Source organism: Ammodytes marinus (assembly GCF_949987685.1).
Source record: "Ammodytes marinus genome assembly, chromosome: 10".
Lineage (NCBI taxonomy): Eukaryota > Metazoa > Chordata > Actinopteri > Uranoscopiformes > Ammodytidae > Ammodytes > Ammodytes marinus.
Genome location: NC_137214.1, coordinates 19,737,897 through 19,763,379, shown reverse-complemented (window position 1 = coordinate 19,763,379; position 25,483 = coordinate 19,737,897). Strand labels below are relative to the sequence as shown.

General features: G+C 39.7%; 1 protein-coding gene across 1 annotated transcript in view; it reads right to left on the bottom strand.

The window, feature by feature from the left end:
* Positions 1-12,037, bottom strand: part of htr4 (5-hydroxytryptamine receptor 4) — a gene marked incomplete at its 3' end in the record, with an annotated part of 89,857 nt that extends 77,820 nt beyond the window's left edge. The window contains exon 1 of the mRNA XM_080035831.1: positions 11,967-12,037. Within this exon, the coding sequence (XP_079891957.1) occupies positions 11,967-12,022 (56 nt within the window). The 5' untranslated portion in view covers positions 12,023-12,037. The remainder of the gene's footprint in view (positions 1-11,966) is intronic.
* Between the last annotated feature and the right edge of the window lie 13,446 nt (positions 12,038-25,483).

The window sequence follows — 25,483 nt, the reverse complement described above, 5'->3', positions numbered from 1 at the left end:
CCCTCAGTGCTCGTGGGATGTAACATTTCTGCAAAGCAACCTTTTAGAATTATAAGCCGCTTCGGCCTCAGTCAGTGCGTTTACATGCAGACTCATAATCAGGTAAATAAACGAATAAGACTTCAACAGGATTTGTACAATGCATGTAAACACCTTTATCCGATCTACTTCTCAAACAAATCGGCACATTAACGGACAAGCGAAGTCGGATAAGAACACCTAGATATATCGTTCATAGTCGGCATTCTCTCTGCATGTATACAGGGATCGGATATCGCATATCGGTGTTCTCGTTCTGCGCTTGCTCGTGAATCCCTGCGGAGGATTTCAAAAGGAAGTGGAAGGAGACGCCGTAAAAAAATAGTAGGGTTATTGCCGGAAGGGAACCGGAAGTGGCTCTATAACCACTTGTTGAAAGGGCTACAGCGCCACCTAGCATAGTGGAGACAGCCATTCATCGGACATTTATCTGATTCCTGAAAGACCATGTATACTCAGAAAAGTGACACGGTCCGTTTGAGTGTCTAGTTCGGTGTATGTCTTAATCCAATCTAGTTGTGCCATGGAAACGCAGTGAATGTTTCACTCTAAATTGCTACCACGTTGGGTTGAAGCGAGGTCTGTAGAATCGGTTTACAGTACAAAGCCGAAGGAGTTGCTGTGACTCCTGGGAAACTGGGTAGCATCTTTGTACATGACAAACAGAAGAAGCAAGTCCAAATAAACAAACAAGATAAAACATTACTCTCATTAGGACTTAAACTTGGAAAGTTTGTTCTTCTTGTGTATGACGCATGATGTTAATAGACGGAGCGGGTCAGGCTTCACACTGAAGCAAACAGAAAAGCACTTCAATACCTTTGGCTTATGTGCTGAGCAAGCAATTGTTTCTGAAATGAATTGGGGCCATCAATTTCACATAATCACTTCAAGCATTTCCAGCATGTATTTCTCCTTCAGTGAGCTAAAGAAAACTTAATTGATCAAGTGTGAGAAATTAGCCAGCAGCATTAATTGCATTAAGTGTATTGCTTTTCAGTACTGCATGAACAACTAGGAACCAAGAGTTCATTTTCAGAAAAAAACAACACCATTCCTATTTTTATCCATTATACTTTATATTGTTTTATTATTTTATTACATGTATGATCTTAAAATATTCTTTAAACCACATTAATGCTCCATGAAGCACATACTGTATTGTGGAGGATATTGTTTTACATAGTTAGCTTTATATCTTGTGTGTATCCTGCAGCTGTTAATTCCCTCTCCTGGTCTAATCCCGCCCACACAGAGAACCAGCTGCTGCTTTAATTCACCAGTGTGGAGTCATTGATGACTATAATCACAACACAGGAAACCAAAGCAAACAGCAGCATTTCTGCGTTTATCTCCACATCATTAAAACACACGCCCTGTAATAGCCTGCTGCTACTGCATGGCTGTCCTCTATACAAGTGTGCGCAGATAACTTTGCCAGTGTATGTAGAAGAAAATCAAAAGAGCAAAAATATGTTATCACTGTGCATGCGTGTGTTTTTGTGTGTATATGTGTATATAAGATCATGCACACTCTTTATAACATGTGTATGAAAGAGCAACCAATGTTCTTTAAAGTAATGATTTAAATTATAAGATGCTGTAACAGCTAAATATTCATATCAAAATGTGTTCCGACTACCCAAAAAATGGAGTCGCCGTTTCAGGAAGCTCCAGTCTTCCCGTCGCTGCCAAAAAACACACCGAGACGACTACTTATTTTCCGTACGCTCTGCGCTTGCGCGGGACGTAATGTCTCCACAACAGCAGGCGGCGCTAATCTGTATTGTGGCCCGAAAAAATACGAAAGCCGGAAATGATGGGACAGCTCTCTAGAGCATAAACATAGATAGAAATACGTATTTATATTTATGGACCATAAAGAGCACCATTTTTAGCAGAGTGTCGAGCATGGTGTCGAGCAGTCAACAAGGGTTGAAGCATGTGAGTACTCGCTGAACGAAACGAACAAACACATTAAAACGATGGCTAGCTGTTGTTAGCTGTTTGTGCTACCCGCCTCACTTCCGGGCTTCACTGATTCGCTAGCCCTCCACCAATCAAATTGCTCCAAATGAAAGACAGTCGGCCGCCGATTGAACATGCCCGACGACCTCTATGTCGGCCGACGTCACGGCACACACCAAACAGATTCGTGTCCCGACCCCCTACCGACACTACGACGGCGATTATCTGGCCGGTGTGTCCTGGCCTTTAGAATGAGTTGCTCCGACATGATGTCCCCATGAAAATGACGGCCTTTGATGCTCAGTGATATTCTATGTTATTCCTGTGGTTTCCTTTGTCAGTGGACAAAGTACACAGCTAAGCAGAGGTCATGGTCAGTTAAATAAAGTGACCAATCAAAGAAGGGAGACATCAGCTACAATCTACATCAACCCTGTCTCCAATGTCTCAACCATTGTCACTGCAAGAATCAGTAGCATTAGCAGTGGATCGTTTGTACAAATGTATTAAAATAATTCCCAAATCCCCCCCAACCAAAAAAAGGAAGAAAAATAGAGAGGCAACCACACCCAGGCAGAAACTTTTTGACAGAGATGTCACGGGAAGTGTGAAAAAACAAGACTGTTTCAAAATCTTCAGGATGCAGAATGTGTGATATGTTTTGAAAGGGGAGGGTCATAGAGCAGGTTGAGGCTCTGGCACCTGCCTGGAAATGCTATCAGTGGCAGGTGTGATGAATCACCTTGTCAGGTACGAAGGGAAACAACTTGGAAACATTTCATGCTTGCACACACGCACACACACACACACACACACACACACACACACACACACACACACACACACACACACACACACACACACACACACACACACACACACACACACACACACACACACACACACACACACACACACACACACACACACACACACACACACACACACACACACACACACACACACACACACACACACACACACACACACACACACACACACACACACACACACACACACACACACACCCCACCTCCTGTCAACTCTTGTCCATCTGGGAACACAACAGATCCAGAAGCTTTGCAGATGTCAGTTCCATCACCTCCGATTTTGATGGCAGTTTTAGCATGGTTCGATCCAGATTACTTAAGTAGAATGATCCTACACTTTTTTTTTAAGTGCCTTGGTTTATGTTTGAATGAATTGTTGGTGTCATTCATAAGAAATGTTTAGTTTCAATGAATGGATACATAAGCAGCTTCTAAATTAATTATTCATGAGTGCGATTTAAGAACAGCCTGTGCCTGTGTTGGCTGCCAAGTCTGCAGCAAAGGCACCAAACAGTATAGAGCTTGAATGGGGGGATGTACACAAGTTAGACTCAGATGTTGCTGTGTGAGCTGCTGCCAGCACCGCAGTGAAGCATCAATAGCTTGCAATAATATACAGGTGGTTTAAAGGTAGAGATGAGAAAAGGATCTCTGAGTGATACTAGAAGATGCATCCGGGGTGTGCAGGTAAACCATTACAACATCCTGCATGCATACATACAAATAGACTTTAACTAGGGTGTGTTTACTTTCAAACAACAGAGGGTACTGGACAAATCAAATATGTAGAACACCAGGGGCCTGTTGCATAACAGTGGAATTAAAGGCTGTAACATACTCCGCGAGAAGAAAGAACAAAGTTCTCGGTGGCAGAGCTGCGAGAAGAAAATGACGTCATTTTCTTCTCTCAGCTCTTGTTTAGCTGTTCTCGCAGCTTGTTCTCGACACATCACCCGGGCCGAACTTTCTTCTCGCAGCTTGTCCGAGAACTACTGTGTGATTGGTCAATTTGAAGTCAATGAGGAAAGCGAAGTGAAATCAGCTGGCGCTACTGAGTCAAATTTCCATGGTAACAATGCGCCGCGGTGAGGAGTTCGGCAGTTGAGTTCTCGTGAAGTATGTAATGTCAGACCAGAAAGAACTTCTCGCAGCTCTGTCACCGAGAACTTTCTTCTTTCTTCTCGCGGAGTATGTAACAGCCTTTAGATGGATGATTGATAAAGCCAGCCTTGACAAAGTCTAGTCTGGGCTATTTGGATTAGTCAATTGCATAAACGCCAATCCAGGATGAAAAGGGTCTTCTTTGTCAAGCCAGGTGTAAGTAATTATGTTAAGTGCCAGCCCACAGCTTTCAGAAGTAGACCGGGGGCCAATCCGAATAGTCTTTTTTGCTTAGGAAATTTCGCCTGTGTCTTGATTCAGGGGTTGCAGCCTTGGTAGGACGCAGTCTCGCGGTCTATGAAGGCTATAGCCTATGAAGGCCGATTTTAAGGCCGGTTTTAAGGCCAACGAGCCTTGTTAAATGAGACGGTCTCCGCAGGTCTCGGTTTACGAGCATTTCCGGTTTACGTAACAAGCCGTTACCTTGCGTGACGACTCGCCGCTCCTGTGCTGCCTAGCAACCCTGATTGCTGCCAACGGAGACAGCCCTGTCAACGGAGGAAAAAAGAAAAATAAGTTGTCTATCAGACGAAAAGAAAAAAAAGTACAAGAAAAAAAGAAAGGAAGATAAAAGTTAAGAAGATGGAGCAACACGTTGCTGTTTTGTTATTTCTTATTTTATTTTATGCCATCTCTGAAAAAAACGCAATGAATCTTGGGATATGTTGGGCCGCGAAGGATCCATCTGATGCAGCCTTCAAAACCGTGAAACGAAGGCTGCATTTCACGACCGCATATGAGGAGCCTTGCAAACGGGACAGCCTTTGCGCGCCGCTATGACGCAATCGGTCTTCAAATGCAGCCTTCGTAGGCTGCAATACCCATGCAATACCTGAATCAAGACACAGCCACTCTTTCCTATCGAGATGACCCGGAAGATAGGTGATCCAAATTCTCAAAATGCTTAGGAAAGGCATAGGAAAGGAGCCTCGATTCATCCTTTAACCCTCCTTTAGCATAGGTTACTCCGGACCAACCTATGGGAAAGGACAGGAGATAGAGGTATCCCATAATCCTTTACGGCGGGAAGATTTAAAGCAACAGGCCACCGCCGGAGTTTACCGACTCTACACGAATACAAACGAGAGGTAAAACAGAAGAGAGGAGAGGAGAAGAGAGGAAGATTTAACTCGGCTGAAACAAAATACCCCCTCCTCTATAAAGATAATAAAGAACTCATAAAAGACCAACATCATAATAGTTATTTTCGTAGCACATAATTTACACCATAAGAAAATAAAATACCAACTTCACATTTAATGAAGTTACTGGGGGCAGTTCATTTCAACATCAACATAAGTGTAGCCTCTTTTTATTCCACATGTGAATTGGGATATATGGGAGTGATTCTCACTCTGTTGGCGACCACCTGATTAAAATCAATATGAAAAGAACGCATGGATCAAACGAGCTCTTGTTGTAGTCAATTTTCGGCTAGTGTAGTTTCACGCTAGTGACTCACGTCAGCAATACTCGCCGTCGCGCAATGACGTCGGTTAGGAAAAGTGGAGTCAAATTATTTTGAAACAGTGCTGTCTTTTCCTATGTTCGATAGGAAGCACCTTTCATCTCTCCTTAACCCCGATGACGTTTAGGGGTTAAGGTATAGGAAAGGAGGTTTATAGGTTAGGAGATTGGACTATTCGGATTGGCCCCCAGAGATCGAACATAGATTTACTGATGGAAAAATGGAAAAGACGGCCCATTTTCCCACAATGCCTCGCTAGTTTAAACCGTAAGTGAGGGGGCTGTTCATTTCATAGAGCACCTGTATTATCTGCCAAATGATCTTGATGCCCCTGTATTGATTAATGATAAAATTGTTGACAGTGAGCAGTCTGCAGGTACATCCAAAAAATAGAATATCATAGAAAGTCCTTTCAAAAAGTGAAACTTTCCTAGATTCATTACTCAAAGTGAAATATGTCAGGCCTTTTTTTTGGATGATTGACTGATCATGGAATAAAAAATCCAGTTTCAATATTAGAATATTAAATAAAACCAATCAAAAAAAAGGATTTATAATACGCAAATGTCGACCTTCTGGAAAGTATGTTTATTCTAGATGTGTAATGAATCTAGAATATATTTAAGTTTCACCTTTTGAATTAAATTACAGAAAAAAGGAACTTTTCATTGATATTCAATTTTGTTTTAGATGTATATGTATGTCTGTTTATAAGTAGCCTACAACGTGTATTTATTTGTCCCGACCAGGCTAAACGTAAACGACAAATCTCCATGGTAAATTATGTCCCTCCGCTTTTATGCAACCGGATCATGGCTAACGCAAGCCAGGATAACCGAAATATCCTAGGTTAATCCCTGATCTTAGTTTTATGCAACAGGCCCCATATATAAATGCAACATATATAGTATTTATTATTATTTACAACACACATAACATGTTCTGTTTTTTTTACTTGTGGATCCATCCATATCATTTTGATGTAAGGGCCAAAAACAATGCGTTCACTGAGTTTTCTTACTTTGGAAGTTTGATACATGTTCGACTTGTAATGATTTGCGGGGTGTATACCCCGTATCCATCTCTTGCTATATCCACCATGAATGGAGATGGATGAAAAGAAAAAGAATAAACGGCAGAATGAACGGATTGAATGAGCAAACACAAGAATCAATGAGCAAACAATTGACAAGTGCACTGTAACAGGCGGGGCAGAGGAGACCTGCTTGTTCCGTCTTTCAGTTTAGTTGCACGCTGTCTGAGGCCGAACCCTCCTGTAGAAATTCATAAACCATAAAACAGGATCTGTCACAGGACACCTGAAGTGACCTGGAGAGGGAAGGTAAAGGGCAGAGAGCGAGAGCTGCTTCAGGGAGAGGAAAAGGAGCTCGCTGCAATCTGATCTCTCTGTGAGTCTGACTGACTGTGTCGTATTGACTTATATGCTCAGACACGTTGGCCTGTTCCGGGACGATCGTAGGCGTCGGTTTCATAAAAGTCCTTGACATGAGCTATTACATGGCCGGATGTGTTTGACAAGCGAAATATTAGGTGTTGGTAAAAGATAGCTACATTGTTACACTCCATGGATCTTTTTTCACATATTTAGCTGGTGGAGTTCCGGGGTCTTCTTCTTCAAGGGCAGTTTATGCCATCATGAGTTATGCTGCTGAAACATGACCGAGAATGTTCTCTTAGCTTAGACCTGCGCTGTTAAAAAAATAAATAATAATCAAGCATGGGCAAATTGAAGAAAGATCTATTTTAGATACAATCTGTGAAGCCCACATCACTCTTTACAGTTCAACATGGAAACCCTTCTTTCTACATCTTCATTATGCACACTTGCAATCCTTACCAAGCTATTTATATTTAAATATAGATATGTCGGATCTGCAGTACTGTTTTTACAGACAAACACACTTCAACAAATTATTAATATTGTTGAAAAAGGTGGGGTCAATGTTCCATATCATTGTGTTTGATATAATGAACTTGGCATCAAGGTTTATATTAAATACACTGATTTTTAATCATATATGTAATGATTCCAAACCATCTGTGCCATTAGTACCATTAGTACGCAACATTATAATTTAAAATCTGTGAGAAATGTATAATCTCACCCCCTTTGACAGAACAGAAAGCAATGCCAATTGACTTCACCAATCAAACCCACCAAAGACGAAGAAATAATGCACTACATTAGCAACCACATTGGCTAATCAAAAATTAAGATTTGCTGGAGGGAAATTTACCCCGAATATACTCTGTAATGTTCTCAACAAACTGGGATGAATACTTGTTTGAGGAGTGTCATTTTGAACCAGTACTTTGGCAATTGTGTGTGATTAAGATATTCCATGCACACATCTATTGATTTTGTATAACAGAGTGCATGCATTCAATAGTTTGATACAGAGTTCGATACAGTTAAAGGTGAAGTAAGCGGTTTATTTATGTTAATATAAGTGTTAAATCGCTCTTTATTCATACAGTGATCACTTTCATAATGTGCGCGTTTCATAAAGCTGATTTCTCAGTCAGCTGCTCTGCATGTAATCGGCAAATAAACTTTTCGGAGATCCCGAAATTAATATCCAATCACAAGAGAGAATGCTACAAACTGACACCCGTCTCACTCATGGTCTCACTGCCGGTGCACGCCAGAGCGACAGATGGGTGAATGTTTATGCGCCTACAATGGCGGAGCAGGTAAAAATCCTTCCCAATGTCTGTTTTGATGGTTTTTATCACACTTATGGATCTGAGATGATGCTAGATAACTCGCTGCTTGAAGACCGCAGTGCATTAATGTGGGGACGTAGGGACGAGCGAGGGGACTGCTATCTGCAGTAACTGACAGGAACCATTCCGCTTACAGCACATTTTAATAGCTGCTATATGATTTGTGGGGTGGGCCAAATCTACCTGCAAATACAACACATGACATGACAACAGAAAGGTCCTATCCTCCAACTGGAAGGAGGTGTGTTATCATTCCAGAGCAATGCTACTATAGCTAATTTGACCCAAGTTGCATCGCACATTTGGGACAGGAACTGATGTTAATGGTGTAACTAAATTATATCCAGAAATATCCAGCCAGAGGACAAATTCCAGCATATACTGCATGGCGTATGGTATATAAGACATAAGACAAATGTCCTCATAAATTAGCAGCAACTGCGGGTTGAAGAAGTATGAGTGTATGAGGGTGCTGTACGGGCCTGTGTGAGCTTGAATCATAAATCCTCAACATGCTCAACATTAGAGCTAATGCAGCAGGACTTTTGTCAATGCACCAAAATACTTGTGATGTGATGATGAAGACAATGATGGCCCCTTTTCAACTTCTAAAATCTGGATTCATTTATATATTAACATATTGCTTCACACAATGTAGTCCAAATCAGGCCTCTTCTCTTGGGCGTAACATTTAGGTTATGTTTTGGTTATTGGTATAGAATTTTGATCAAATTATTTCTGTTTGATGTAAGAAATGACTAGTGTTAAATCAACGCCACACTAAAACACAACCGGTTTTGACCTTAAGTGAGAAAAAGCTAAATGCGCACATTATTAGGAAGGTTTTTTTTTCTTTCTTACCAGTCTATGGATCTGTCAGTAAAAGCAAACAGTCAATTTGCACCTTCACAGTGATGATTAAAGAATGAAGTATAGTCTTTCTCTCACCCGCCAGACTAAAATATGTAAGACAAGCAGGGGAAGCAATAACGTACATGCTTAAGCTGCGGTAAAAGACAACCCACCACACGCCAGAGGGAAAGCAACAACAAAGGCAGTTGAAATCCCGCACTGTCTATTGTTTCATGAACCCCTTGAAGAGAGACCCGGATAGAATATCCTCTTTTCTCTTTTTTTTAACAATATATTTATTGAATTTTCCCTTTTCTCCCATAAAATGACAAGTGACAATCAGTACAATGTAAACAGAATAAAACATGACCACCCCTCCCCCCAACATAAAAGCAGTAGTGGTGACAGCAATGATATCAAAAGATAAATACACAATTGTAACAGTTACATTAGAAAGAAAGATACAGTCACACACATTCAACATACAATTTTAAAATACAACACAGGACTAAACAAACACATAGATATTAATTAAGAGATACAAGAGATAGACATGCATGGGTAGTATCGATATGAATAAGGCCAAAGCACACCCGCCCAAGTCTCGGAAGGGCTCTGTTATTTAGCTTCAAGTATGGATGGCATCATTTAGAGAAGGTCCATCTTTTCAAAAGGTTATAAAGTCTACTTAGTATTTATTAACAAGATACAACTTATTCTTAAGATTAAACATAATATTTTCAGAAGGTAAAGACATAACTTTGAGTCACAAGGATACACTAGGAGGCGCCTCACTTTTCCAGCGAATGGCTATAAATTTGTTAGCTGCAATTAGGGCTAGTTTAACAGTGATTATTACCCTTTGGATTGAGAGGTAAAATTGAGCAATCCCCTAGCAGTGTAAGCCTCGGGTTGGCTGGGATCTCCATCCCCACACGACATTCACAGAGATCCTGTTTCAACTCTACACCTTTAGTACAGTGTTCTGGGTAGCTACTTCTTCTACAATCCACTTTTGATGTGCAGGCCTTTGAGACTGGTTTATTAACCAACACAGCAATCATCTCTGCTAGATAAAGAGTTTTTCAGTTGTAGAGTTTTTAGATCAAACAGTTTATGTAGCTCAAAAGACAAACCACCCAGACGAACACACACACACACACACACACACACACACACACACACACACACACACACACACACACACACACACACACACACACACACACACACACACACACACACACACACAAGCCTACAGGCTGGTGGTAATTAATTTCAATTTGTTTTGCTCTCACTTGATGTCAGAAAATGAATGTGCCGGTGCCGTTATTCTGAAGAGGCTTTTTGGACTTACATATTTTATTACTGTGTTTCAGCTACAAGTACACATAACATTGACACATTAACTAAAAACGTCTTAACAAATGGAAGAGATTTGCATTCATCTACAAATACAAAAGAAGAATAAGAATATTCATTCAAATCAACCTCCACTGATGAAACAATGATAACATAGTGAAAGAAAGTCCACATAATAAGCCTAGGTGTATCTTAATAGAGCCTACAAGTAACCAACATATTTGGGGATATTTGTTGAGCTTTTATACGTCTAGCTAAGCATGGTGTTCAATTAAAAAGAAGCAACTTTGGAATTGCAGTGGTACACATGTCCAACTGTTCTGTGAACAAGAGGGACTGTATGGGGTCTAATGGTTACATGCAGAGTTGCCAACTCTTAAGTGAGTTGCTACATTCATCATCAATTTAGTATATATTATAGAGACCCGGCTTTATGGAATGTTTTACCTCCCCTTTTAAGATCCATATCATCCCACTCACTCTTTAAAAAGCAGCTTAAAAAACATCTTATCTTTTTGTGAATATTCTAATCACCTCCTGTCCTCTCCATTGCTTTTTTTCTTTTTCTTTCTAATTTTTTCATTATCTTTGACATGTATTTATCACATTTTTTTCCATCTATTTTTGATTATTTTGAGTATTTAAGTACCTTGTCTCCTTAATTTCTAGAGTTTATTTGTTAGCCTGAATATGATTTAATTGTGATTATTGATAGGGGTGGAACTCTGTACAAGCCCATTGGGCTTTGTTCCCTCCTTGCACCATTAATTGTTAATGTGTGCTAAATAAATAAACTAAAACTAAACACTGTTAACTATTATTTTTCAATGTCCCCAGTGGAAATATTATTATTTTCTTTTAGATAATTTTTTTTGGCATTATTAATGCTTTATTTATAGTGCAGAGAGACAGAGATGAAATGGTGCAGAGAGGGGAATGACAGGCAGAGAACGACCACGGGCCAAATTTCAACCGGGTCTGCTGCAAGGACTGAGCCTCATGGGGGAGCGCCCCCTCCCCCCCCCCAGCGGAAATTTTATCCTCCACTTTTTCTGACCCCTTGATCCTTCAGGGTCGCGGTGGCAACAGGGCCAACAATGCAGCCCATATGTCAATTTCCCAAGCAACTTCCTCCAGCTTATCCTGGGGGACCCATAGGCTTTCCAAGCCAATATATAATCTCTCCAGCATGCACTCTTTCTGCCCCGGGATTTCCAGTTGGATGTGCCTGGTACAGCTTGGGCGACACGTGTGGGTGACAAGGGCCATCCTTACAAGATGCCCCAACCACCTTTACTGATTCCTCTCAATGTGGAGTGCTTCACTCACGTCCCCTGTACAGAGAAACCTCATCTCAACCGATTGTATCCGCTATCTCGTGCTTTTTGTCACCCCCGACTGAGTTATCTAGGTTGAGAAAATTCTAAATCTAAAAGCTGCATATGTTTTGATGTGTTGTGTATTAAGCAATGTGACCACTGTCAGGGCATTTTTTAATCTCAAATACAGTCATTATTCTCCTTCAAGTTGATTCTCACCTCTCACTGACAAGCTCCTCCATCACCGGCATCTGGCCTGCAGCGCTGACATTCATGTAACCATAAATGCAGAGAGTCCCTGCAAACAAAAGATGAACAAATTAACATAATAATTTAAGTTATTATAGGGTTAACGTTTAATTACAAATAAAACATAAAATAATGCATGCAGTCAACAGACTCAGTAGATTGCATTAACACAACCTGCATTTTTTGCCATAATTTCTTAAATGTTTGACGTTCACTGCCAATTTACCGGCACCATGTGCCTACATCAGTGAGTAGTAATCTTGGTTTTACTATAGTAGAGAGCCACAGTACACTTTGAAGACAGTGAAGCATGGTGGTACAGACATCATGTTATGGGGATGTTTCTCATTCTATGGTGTCGGGTCTATTTATCGCATACCATGGATCATGGATCAGTTTGTTTACATTTAAATACTTGAAGAGGTCATGTTGCCTTATGCTGAAGAGGAAATGTCCTTGAAATGGGTGTCCCAACAAGTCAACGACCCCAAACACACCAGTAAGCGAACAAGATCTTGGTTCCAGACCAACAAGATTAACGTTGTGGAGTGGCCAGCCTAATCCCTGGACCTTAATCCAATAGAAAATCTATGTGGTGACATCAAAAATGCTGTTTTGTGAGGCAAAACCAAGAAATGCAGAGGAATTGTGGAATGTAGTCCAATCGTCCTGGGCTGAAACACCTGTTCACAGGTGCCATAATTTGGTCGACTCCATGCAACACAGATGTGAAGCAGTTCTCAGAAACAGAGGTTATACAACTAAATATTAGTTCAGTGATTCATAGGAAAGCTAAATCGTCATACATTTTTCAGTTGATACAGTAAATGTTTGAGTTGTAAAGAAAAATGCAGACACTTTTTCTTCACTTTCTGTAAAGATGAAGAAACATTTGACAAATGTTATATATTTGTTATATTTGGATTTGGAATAGAATGTGCAATGTCCCCAATGCATTTGCGTGTTTGGAAATAAAAGCTATGATAAGGATTTTGATCTTGCCTCACTTTTTTAAACACACTGCTATTATTTTGAACACAACTGTATGTGTGATTATAACAGTGACGTGTAAGAATCAACTGGATTTAACTACCACAATCTTTTATATCGTATACTTGTCAAATGAAACAATTTTGGAGTAGCACCTCAGATTTGGATTATTCCGATCTGATATTTTTATAGGCCATCAGTACATCTGTTGTACCAACGTTTTAGAATAAAATAGGATAACTTTAAAATGACTTTTTGCATTGTTTCATAATTAGGATTTTGTAAAAACATCAACACATTCCGAAAATGGAGAAGATGACAAGATGTTACTTCTATCAACCTAACACACTTCTCATGCATCCTTAATCTTGCATGTGCAGAATTCAAATACAACTGTGATAGAACAAGGCTTGGCTGTTGAGTGTATAGTTACAATCCCATAGCCATGCATGCAGGCTGCAGAGAGGATGAACAATGAAGGTCAGCCAGAAACAAAGACACAGAGGGGAATCATGACCTGCAGATTTACCCCCTGAATAACAAAACTCAGTATTCTTCAGCTGTATGGGCACCTCTGTCAAAACCAGTCCGCTATCTGGACCAGTCAAATTGATAAGCCTCTTCACAACAACAGTACAAACAAAACCTCTCATCTACATTGTAAACACTACACATTTAGAGCTCAAACTCTCAGAGAATAGACTGAACATGCCGAGTTAGGCAGCATGAATTATTTTTTTTTATTTTTTGGTTTAAAAAAAGGACCAAATTCACAACATCAAGAGAAAATAACTATACACATGTTTCTTTCATTCATTCTCTCTAGCCTCTGCAGTAACGTGAAAATAAGCCTTTCAACATCCAGTGTAAGGATCCTGTGCACAGTCTTCTGCTAGCATGTAAAGCCTGGTGTGTTTTAAAGGCATGGTATGCTTTATATCTATACAACAGATGGCCTATGATCTAAATGCTTAACACACAGGACTGGCAAGCCTAGACTCATTTTCGTATGATGTAGTATTTGCAGCCATGAAAACAGACTGCTCTTATCCCTTGAAGGTTCGTTGGATATCCATAGGGAAACGGAGCACAGTCAAGGTTACTAATACTATTTTTTTCAGACAGTTATCTTGATATCAATCTCACCTTTATGTGGCTATTTTAACTGTGATTTCAAAAGGTGGATATTATGACATATTTCTGCTTTTGGACCTTCTGCTTATTAGTCGAAAAACACTCTTACTCTGTAGCAAAAGACTCATAGATACAGTAACTCATATCAGTACATCATGGAGTTCCTATTGTTAACCTTGAGAAAGAGATGGATTCTAGAAAATTACGTGCAAAACATAAGGTTTGAGTTTAAAGGTTGCTGTATAGAATATTAAAGGGCAATGACATATGAAAGTGTCCCAATAAATAATCTTCATGTAAGAGTCTGTATATGGGCTTGTCAGGATTATTTATCCTCGAGTGCATTGACAGTACACTTAGAACACATACAATTTCATGAATGTGGATTTATAAAATATTGGCTTTGGATAGAACTATCCTCCTAATGGCACAGATTCCATTATCATGCAAAGAGAAAGTAGGCATTTACACACACACACACACACACACACACACACACACACACACTTATTTTAGCAGATTAAATTAGATTAAATTGCTAGCACCGTATACTGAAACCGAGAAAGTACATGTTTATGTGTAATACCTGGACATTATAAGAGCATCATGTACAGTTTGAGATTCATCTTGGAAATCTAAATGAATTACAATTATTTTAACTCAACAACAACACCATGATGTCTGGAACTGCTGATCACAGTACTTTAAATCAATGCATGACAAGGGTATATAAAGTATAACTCTTAATTACCAGCATCATACAAGGAATAACAAAGTGAATCATCTGCACATGCATCGGCAAAGTCTCTCACACCCCCCCTAAATACAATCTGCTTGGCCGCACCTTAAACCCCACAAATGACACTGGATCTAAACGTCAAATGTGGCTTCCTGAGCAACAAATGATGCAATAGATTAGCCTATATAGACTCGACAACGGCAGGAATCTTCACACCAAGATAAATTCATTATGTTTCCATCATCTCCTCTGAATACATTAGGGCAGCAGTCTATTTGGCAAGTGCCAAAGTTAACACATTCTGATGATTTAATGGCACTCAGATATTCATTCGTAGACAGTTTGTATGCATACACGTTCGACACTCCAGCATACCTTCTAACGGAGAGGAGATTTCGAGCTTCACAATTGTAAGTGTTTTTGCTGGGAGCTAACATTATCCAAATATTAAGTCTAAACAAAAAAAAACAGACAAAACAATTACTGCGCAGATAAACACACCACCACACATTCTAGTGGGGCAGAAGTTATCATTGAGAGGGATGTATTCATTAAAATGTTGCATAGTGTGCCTTCAATATTAAGTATTACAAACGTAGTGCAGGAGTACTGGAGAACAGGATGGTTGTCTCCTTGATGAAGTTAAAAGGAGTTCACAAATTTGATTTTGTTTAAGTTTTTTTTTTTTTTATCAGTGATCTTGCTTTTGTAAACTATTTGTATTCTTGGTGTTGACCTGTGAAGTCAGAAACATTTCATGGATGAATGGAATTACCTCGATAAAACCTGCGCAAGATTTTTAGTATAGCCTATGTTTCTTGTGGCGCCTGATACATTTTCATCTGTGCTATATATTGCTTCTGATGGTGACAAAGACACACACACACACACACACACACACACACACACACACACACACACGCACACTTTTCATCTGTGCTTTTAATTGCTTCTGATGGTGTTGGAGGTTTGACCAGAAATCTCAACCAAAAACGCAATTCTGCATTAGTATAATCAATCATCTCGCATGCAACTGTTTGCCTAAAACATTCCTTCATTTTAAAATGTGCTTTAAGAGGCAGAATTATTGAAGAGGGAGAACGACACAGTGTGTGACATGAAATGGGACTGAAATCAAGATAATTGGATACCTTGTTTCAAGACGGCATGCTGGTCTTTGAATCTGTGTGATGTTCATTACATATTTTACAAAGAAACACGTCTTTCGGGGTCCCAGATGAAGACAGTAATTTAGGGTTTTGGAAGGTTGGGAAGATACAATGGGACATCTTAAGACTGGGGTAGACATTAACGGATATTTTCTGACATTGTATCGCCCAAATCCATGGGCCCTTTGAATTGTGAGAATCACAAAAAATCTCCGAGGTATGAAGCTGAAATTGGTCCTCAAGGAGAGTCGATGAGCACAGGGACAGACAGACACACACATACACACACATATTTAAAAGAAACACATTTTGTATGATGATATTGACACATATTAAGAAGAGGATTTTTTATGGACTCAGTGACCAACGCTACCAACCGGCACCCGTCTCACTGCCAGTGCACGTGCAGAGCGACAGGTGGGTGAATGTGTATGCGCCTACGATGGCGGAGCAGGTAAAAATCCTTCCCAATGTCTGTTTTGATGGTTTTTATCATGTTTTATCTCACTTACAGATCTGAGATGATGCTATATAACTTGCTGCTTGAAGACAGCAGTGCATTAATGTGGTGACGTAGGGACGACGGAGGGGACTGCTAACTGCAGTAACCGACAGGAAGTTAGCTAAACTTACCATTCCGCTTAATTTAAGTATTAGGCCACATCAAAACATCAACACACAAACTTCAGACTGGAAAGATGGACGACTGGAACTAATAAACAGACCACTCACAACCCTAGAGAGGACCATGTTTGCACATACCTTCACCGAGGATCCAAAATCCTGAAGGACTTTTATGTTTACATGTTTTTATCTGAGTCTGCATCAAAATATAGACTTGAATTCTGAGACATTTCTAAAATATTTCCTTTGCAATCAAACAGCTCCAGCAGTTGATTTTAAAATGGCACACACATACTATAAAAAAAAAATGTATTCAAAATCTTGCTTATCACTTTTTCCTTGGAAGAAGTGTTGACTTTGTCTCGGAGAGGTTTACAATCGACACAAGAAGAAATCTGTATAAACTTGATAAGAGATCGTAATGGCTTGTCAATAAGTTTGGCAAGTTAGAGAAACAAACAAACAAACATCATCCCAAACATAACATCTATGTTGGAGGTGGCTGCTGTGTCGAAATAACTGACAGAATCCTGGGGCCTATTGCATAAAACTAGGATAAGGGATTAACCTAGGATATTTCGGTTATCCTGGCTTGCGTTAGCCATGATCCGGTTGCATAAAAGCGGAGGGACAGAAGTTACCATGGAGATTTATCCTTTACGTTTAGCCTGGTCCCGACCAGGCTAAACGTAAAGGATAAACTTATTCTGTTGCCTGATTGGCTCAGTCAGCTGTCACTCCGATCTGAAATCAAGGTGTTTAACAGTTATTCCATGATCTTCTGTGTATTGCTTTATTTTCATTAGCCTGTTTTAAGGTACCACATAAAAGACTGCATTGTTATTTAGTCAAATAGTTCTTCTTTTTTATTTATTTAACCTGAACCATTTATAATTAACTTAATTATAATTAGATTAAGATGCAATGATAAAAATTATAATAATTGATGTTCAATATTGCAGGCTATATTTATACAATTGATTATCGATGGCAGATGACGTTGCAAGTGTGGGTCAAATAAATTCACTTTGTACTTATCACTATATCGAGGTGCATCTAAAACAAAATTCAATATCAATGAAAAATTCCTTTTTTCTGTAATTGAATTCAAAAAGTAAAACTTAAATTCATTACACATGGAGTGAAATTAATCTAGAATAAACATACTTTTCAGAAGGTCGACATTTCTGTATTATAAATCCCTTTTCTGATTTGTTGTATGTAACATTCTAATATTTTGAGATACTGGATTTTTTATTCCATGATCAATCAATCATCCAAAAAAAAGGCCTGACATATTTCACTTTGTGTAATGAATCTATGAAAGTTTCACTTTTTGAATGGACTTTCCATGATATTCAATTTTTTAGATGCACCTGCAGACTGCTCACTGTCAACTATTTTATCATAAAACAATGCAGGGATATCAAGAACAGTTGGCAGAGAATACATCTCCTGTATGAAATTAACTGCCCCCTGATTTACGGTTTAAACTAGCAAGGCATTGTGGGAAAATGGGCCGTCTTTTCCATTTTTCCATCAGTAAATCTGTGTTCGATCTTTGGGTCTACTTCTGAAAGCTGTGGGCTGGCACTTAACAGAATTACTTACACCTGGCTTGACAAAGCAGCCCCTTTACATCCTGGATTGGCGTTTATGCAACTGACTAATCCAAAGTGCCCAGGCTAGACTTTGTCAAGGCTGGCTTTATCAATCATCCTGGATGTCTTTATTCCACTTTTATGCAATAGGCCCCTGAACTTCTCAGATTAAGATTTGTGGGAAACACAGGAAATGAACCGAATGAGAGATGGAGAGACTACTAATAGAATAAATAAAGCAACAGGAAGGAGAAGCTCAACATATGCAGGAGTAATGAGTCACACGTTATGTCACAAAGTATTCACCCTTGAAGTAGGACAACCAGAGTAAAACAGCTCAAACATGCCTGTAGTGCACACCCTGCTCTCAGCTGAAGAATATGCATTAAGTTGTTGAAATCTAAAATGGGCAGCTAACAAAATATTCAGGTTTATTGTAGTTTGACATGAGTTCATACAGTTTGGGTTCTAAACACCATGTTCAGTTGTCTTTAAAATCACTCAAATTAAATAATATAATCAGCCCAATGTTATTTATAAATCAAATTGTTTTAATTGAGTTATGAATTAAGCATGTTTAGTCTGCTAAAAATATGACTTAAATATGTGACCTTTCATGTGGGGGAAAAAAAGAAGATATTTCTCAGTTGCTATTAAATTGGAACGTTAGGGGGTTTGACACAGAATAAGAATGGATGGAGATGAAAATAAGGTACCTCTGTTTCTGCTTCAATTATTTCTACTTTGAAATTGCTGTTTGCACAAAGGGAAACTTTCTTTCTTTGACGCAGATATTTGTTCCGTTTTTAATTGTCTTAATTGGATTCTTACCATTCCCGACTTAACTTTGGCATCAGCTTTTCATCCATATCCTTTTCGCTCTTTGTTAGTGTCTATCAGGTTTCAGTTACCCTGCTTTTCTTCTTGAATGCAGCAAAATGATAGCCCCACCATCTCTTCACCAGCAGGGAGTCCTATAGTTAATGCTTCAGATTCAAGCAGCATGACTAAGACGTGGCGCAGTAGCTCAGGTACTTTCATGTGCAACGGGAGAGACACTGCAATAATGAGGTGAGTCATGAGGCATCTACTGTAGGCCATGGGAATGCTTTATTTCTGAATATTGTCTGAACTCGATGTGTTTTTGACAAGATGCATTGAGAAAAACACATGGCACAACCAAGGCCCGAAGGCACAATACATTTACAAAATATGTGGAAAAGCTCTTTAGTTTGACAGACTAACTTAGAAGACATGAAGGGCCACATGATTATTTGGCTATTGTATCTGTTTTTTTGTGGATGAGCTGCTGGATACAGGAATTTTGGGATCAATCAATATTACATCTATAAGTTAGCACTTCAAATCAGGTGAAATAACCTACTTTTATTCCCAACAGTGCTATTGAGAGCTCCGTTAGGGGATGTTTTTAAATTAAGGTGGACTTTGTTTCTCTGGCTGGCTCAATAACTGACAAAATAATTGGGAAATGTAGAAGCTAAAGACTCAGCCAGGATTTGGTGGAGCCCAAACCAGAGCTTCGACGAGAGTGAAAATTAAACTTGAATTAAGCAGGTGCTCACAAAAATGACTCAACAGGATGATCTTGTTCCTCTGTGTCTGCTGGGTCTTTAAATTGTTCATAAAAGGGTAAGAGAAAGTAACAAAAGCAAACTTCACTTTGCATTAACCTTTTAATGTGTCACACATTGTCTAGGGAAGGCCTGTATTATGAATGCAGTAGAATGAAAACGGTGTGACACTGAATTAAATTGAAGGATTGGTCGTTTCCCAACATATTGTAGTACATTAACCCCATAAAGGCTAGTAATACCAAATAATGGGTAAAATGGAGATACAATGAATTCTAAACATACACACACACAAACACACACACACTAGGAGTCTTCTTCGCCAATGTTAGATAGATGTATGCTTGTAGTGTGTGTTTGTTTGTTTGTAATGATCTGCTATGTGGTGTTGTCCCCCACACCATCTGTTGACTGTCACCTCACTGAGAGGCACATAATGTCTCACTATAGTCTGCACTGTTGATGGAACCGACCTGAGCCGGGGCCCATTCAGGGGCCAGTGAACTCAACCAGGACCTCTGACAGTGAGAACTCTTCCCACAACTGTGAACCTGTCCTCTGGAGGACCCACAGGGTAAGAGCTCTCTTGAGACCATTTAAAGCGGCAGCATTTCCAACATAATACCCAAAGGAGTTTTCACATCAACAGCTTTCTGGGGGACTGCAAAAAAATAAATACAAATTAAACCCGGTTCCAGAGGGAAAACTTTTAAAATGAGGAACTTGTTGCATGGCTGCTACAGACTTGTAGGTCCCTTTTGGCATAAAACAGGATGTACCCTCACTAGGGTTTCCTTTTCTGCATTCCGTCTCTAAAGCTAAAATCACACTATTCACTTTGGATATGTCCTTATTGCTTTATTTCTTGACCAGAACCTGATTACGTTCTCCATTTAGTTACAGGTGAGATTATTAAAGAAGACATTAGTATACTCATATTTAGGCCTTCTTATGATGTTGGACTCCTATTGAGTAGCTGGACACAACTGACAGCAAAGTAAACCCTGTAGATCTTTGGGAATCGCCCTCTCTGTTCCGTGGATTTTCAGCGTTCTCAACAAACAGCCTTTTGGATGCCAAATGCACACAAATCCTGTGCAATCAGTTTAGGGACATGCTGTTCTGTCGCACTACACTTCTTCCCATTCGGTGCGCAACTGACCAAACATAAAAGGATTATCTATGCCTGTAAGTGTTATATGATTTGATAGCGTTCCTACTTTTAGCAAAATTAAGTTTGCCTTGTTGGGTAAACAGATTGTGAAATAAACCCTTGCACGCAAAAAGGAAAAGATAGACTGACACTGATTAATTGGAAATAACAAAAAAGGGTCACTAGACAAAACACTGAATCTAATTATTGAATTAAAAATCCTCATTAATAGATCATCCATCCTCCTACCCCAATTAATCCCTTGATTTAAATCACACCAATGATTTGCCTGCTGTGACCATCCAACCAAACACTTGTTAGTCATGCATTGCCCTTTTACTGTGTTAAAAAGGGGGTAACATAAATGACCCATTAAGACGACTGGGCAGACTTTCCTTTGATGTTCAGACACACATATGAGTCTTGTTTGGCTTTATTTGACTGTGTGAATCTCCAGGCTGGGTAATACGTTGTTGTTAGAGAGTGGAGCCTGTGTGCCTCAAGGTGGTTGAAGAGATATCTAACATCATTTTCTCTCTCCTGTGCCCATAAGACAACACACTCTTTCTGTAACTCTTGATGAATTTTCGGAGTTAATTTAAATGCTAATCAGAGTTTGGATGGCAGTCTCCGGCTATTCTCTTGAATGCTAGACGGGTGCCCCTCCTTTAGTTACAGCGTTGTGTTATCCTCAGTTAGCCCCTATTCACTCTCATGCCTGTTTATAGAATACACATGAATGCTCACACACATGAAGGGCTCAGCTCATCCAGCGGTCAGAGCGCTTTGCCCCAATTTGCTAAAATGATAATAATGAGCATCCTTTGGTCTCTACATAAGAGAACACGATGCAGCTAAGATAGTCTATTTTTACTCTCCAGTGATGAAAACACTAAGGCTTTTTTTTTTGCATTTGTGAACTCCACCCAAACGGCTGTTCTAGGATCATCAAGATATGGATCCAGGACTTGAAATAACGCCTTAAATCATTCATGTGAGTTTTAATGATGGAGAGAGCGGCAGAAAAATAAAGGACAACAGGATTTTGGAATATAGGAGTAAAGCGGAAAGTAGAAGCAATACTTCAGGTAAAGAAAGAAACAGAAAAAAGATTAAGAAACGAGAAAATAAAAATAATGAAAAAAGAGAGTTATTTGACTCTGTGTTGCATTGTGTTATTGATTTGTAATATCAACTGCAATTGGATGGTATTCCAAGGATATTCGCTCTGCTAAATGACAGTATGGTTACAGATCAATGACTCGGTCTGAAAATGAATCTACCAACTGGATATCGATTTTCTGTCGGTTAAGGTCACATTTGACCAGTTTTACCGCTAGGATCTGTAGATGTGGGAACAGCATCACAACAGCTTAAAGGAATACTTCACCCATACAGAACACTCTTTGTGCCTTTTCTCAGGCTAGGATGAACCAACTTCTAAAATTGTTGCACATGTAAAATACATAGGATGTCAGAGTTTAATACACCTTCATGTTTCCGCCGGTGAAGTAGGTCTTTAACAAAAGTCCAACAAGTCAACCAACCAGGCGAACTCTAGACAATTCACATGTTAAATCCAAGTAGGTCAAAGTGACTGGTGAAAAGGCAACACCTCATTTGTATCTTTTTGGTACAGATACAGTCTTTTTTATCTTTGATTCCAGCTTTTATTGTACTATCAATACATTTCCTAAGTATTTTTTCAAACAACAATAATACATTAATCACCAAATATGCCAGCCTTTCAAACTTGTATTTGTCGTATATTAATGTAAGCTAAACATCTTTGTGTGTAACAAGCCATTCAAAATTGCAATAGACATTTAAGAAAAAAAAATATGTTCTATGTTTTACTGCCTGACGACTCATCGGTTAATTTATGAAAATAATCAGTTGCTGCGCTAGGGGAAATTAAACACACAAAATGTTTGATTATATTGGTACACAGCCCACAATGAGCAGAAAAAAAACATATACTGTATGTGGTGGATTAAACATCACCTGGTGTTTGGTTCAGATATTGTCTTGAACTGAATGTCAAAGAGTCCCTGCCCTCTGAGTAGTCATCAAAAACTGACCTTTCAATACAAAATAGATTGTCCTGTCTGTCTATCGCCCTGTCTTTGTCCTTCCCTGTCTGTCTGTGTGTGTCCACAGGAATTGTTCAGGCTGCATGGTGACTCTGGAGTTATCCAATAGCAAATGCCATAAAAACCAGCCTGAATGTCCAAGGAGCACCTGCAGGGAAAGTGCACCACAACTATATAAACTTATGTCACTGAGAAGACACACACACACACACAAATATACAGCACCTTGTTCAGACCAAAGATATAAATGTCGGGAACGGCCAATGCTTAAAAGCAAAGTTGGTAAGGAGCTTGATAGTGAACATAAAAGAGGAGAGAAGAAGAAAAGAGCAGATGGAAGCAAGTGTGAAGTACTGATGATAATGTAATAGAGCGAAGGTTAGGATGATGCAAAAAGATTCAAACTGACATACAGAGACAAATGCACACCGTTAATTACATACTGGAATCCACGTATTGCATTGCCTACAATGACACATTCCATTAGAGAAATACCACTAATCTCCCTTATCCCTGGTCAAAAACCACTCATATATTTAAAAAAAAGATGAATGAAGACTAACAAGTATAATGTGAATACACAAAACTGTATGCAATGAAATAGCCATGATCACATTTTTGTTTGCCAGAAAACAAACCCCATATTACAGTTTATTAAAGTAACCACCCGCAAACACAGTCACAGCATTATTTCTCTCTCACCTGCAGCCTCATATTGCTGCAATAATTGAACATATTTACAATTAAACACATCATGGCTAAGGGCCCTGCTTCCTCTCTTCCAGGTTGTCCTGGGCAAAGTCCAATTGGCCAGAGCTGCTCTGCCGAACCATTTCCTTTGTAATGCTAGAGCTCACAGGCTGGCTTTATTGGCTAATACTTCAAGGCATATGACTAAACAATAAACAGCCACAGTCTACTTCTGTGTTTTTATTACCAAGCGATGCTTCCAGTGCGGAACAAGTACATGACACTTAAAGCCTTAAGTTTGATGGCAGTAAACTAGCCTAAGCAGGCAAAGTTCACATAGTCCCCTGTTAGCGCCAGACCTCACACAAAGCCTACTCACACAGAGGGGCAGAGGGGATGACTCCACCAGGGCCAGCATATGTCCCCAGTCCCATTAACCTTGATGGTTGTTAATGTTAATAAGCTGCATTGATAGGAGCTAAGAGCATGCAGGTCACAAACATGCCTGTGCTTCACAGTAGCAGCTCATTAATAGGAAACTGCAACCTGTTATGTGTGTAAACAGACGCAAAGAGAATCTGACCTCATTATCCACACAGACCAGGATCATTGTGTGTGTGTATAACAAAGTTTGTGTGTAGTGTTGTGATTCCATTTGCCTTCCTTGCAATGGTATGATATACTTGTGTATTTGTGTGGGTTTAGTGGCTCAATGATGCCCTCCCTAAGAGGAACTTTCTCAGTAAGTCCTCTGTAACATAACTTGCTGTTCTTTTATAGTATTCTGCATGTAAACTGCCTAGCGAGCCAACTGTATGACTGACCAGTATTTATTCAGTTCCTTTTCAGACATTAAACAGTGCCATACACGGTTAAACAAGCCTCCTGCTCATCAATCTTTACAACAAAACGAAGAGTCGAAGGGTTTGAAACAGACAAATCATTATCACAAACCTCATGTTCTGTGTGTGTGTGTGTGTGTGTGTGTGTGTGTGTGTGTGTGTGTGTGTGTGTGTGTGTGTGTGTGTGTGTGTGTGTGTGTGTGTGTGTGTGTGTGTGTGTGTGTGTGTGTGTGTGTGTGTGTGTGCACGTGTGCGTGCGTGCATGTGTACACATTTTTATTGTGGTGTCATAATCTGGGTAATCCTGGCAAGCAATTCCTGGCAAAGTGGCACCAGAGTGTTGATAAACAGACTTGACCTCAAAGTCAACAGCCATGTGTCTGAAATAGTATTAGAACCCATCTATCTACAAAGCAACTATCTGCTATCTACTAGATTAGATCCTCTTTTCTGCAGAGAGCCAGAAACTTGGAATAACAAATTGACAGAGCGTGTTCTGCAGCTCTCCTCACCCTTGCCAGGAAAACTGCGATTAGACAGAACAAAATGAAAGGAAGCTAGCACCTTCTGACTGAGCTGGAAAGAAGGAACTACATTTGTATCCACTAAATTGATCATCACCTCACAGCAGCATTGACAACCAGCAAAGATAGTGTCTATTCATAATGAGCCTTTTTTTCTGCCATAAACTGAAGCGGTTCAGCTGTTTGTAGGAAGGAATAGTCTTCCAAGTAGACCAGTCAACCGAACGTGGCCGGGCTAAAAATAGGATCCATTACATTAGCTCTTCACAGGGGCCACTGGCCGGGCTGGCAGACTGACTCATTCCAGGGGGTCGTTAATGAAACGCCACTCACCGG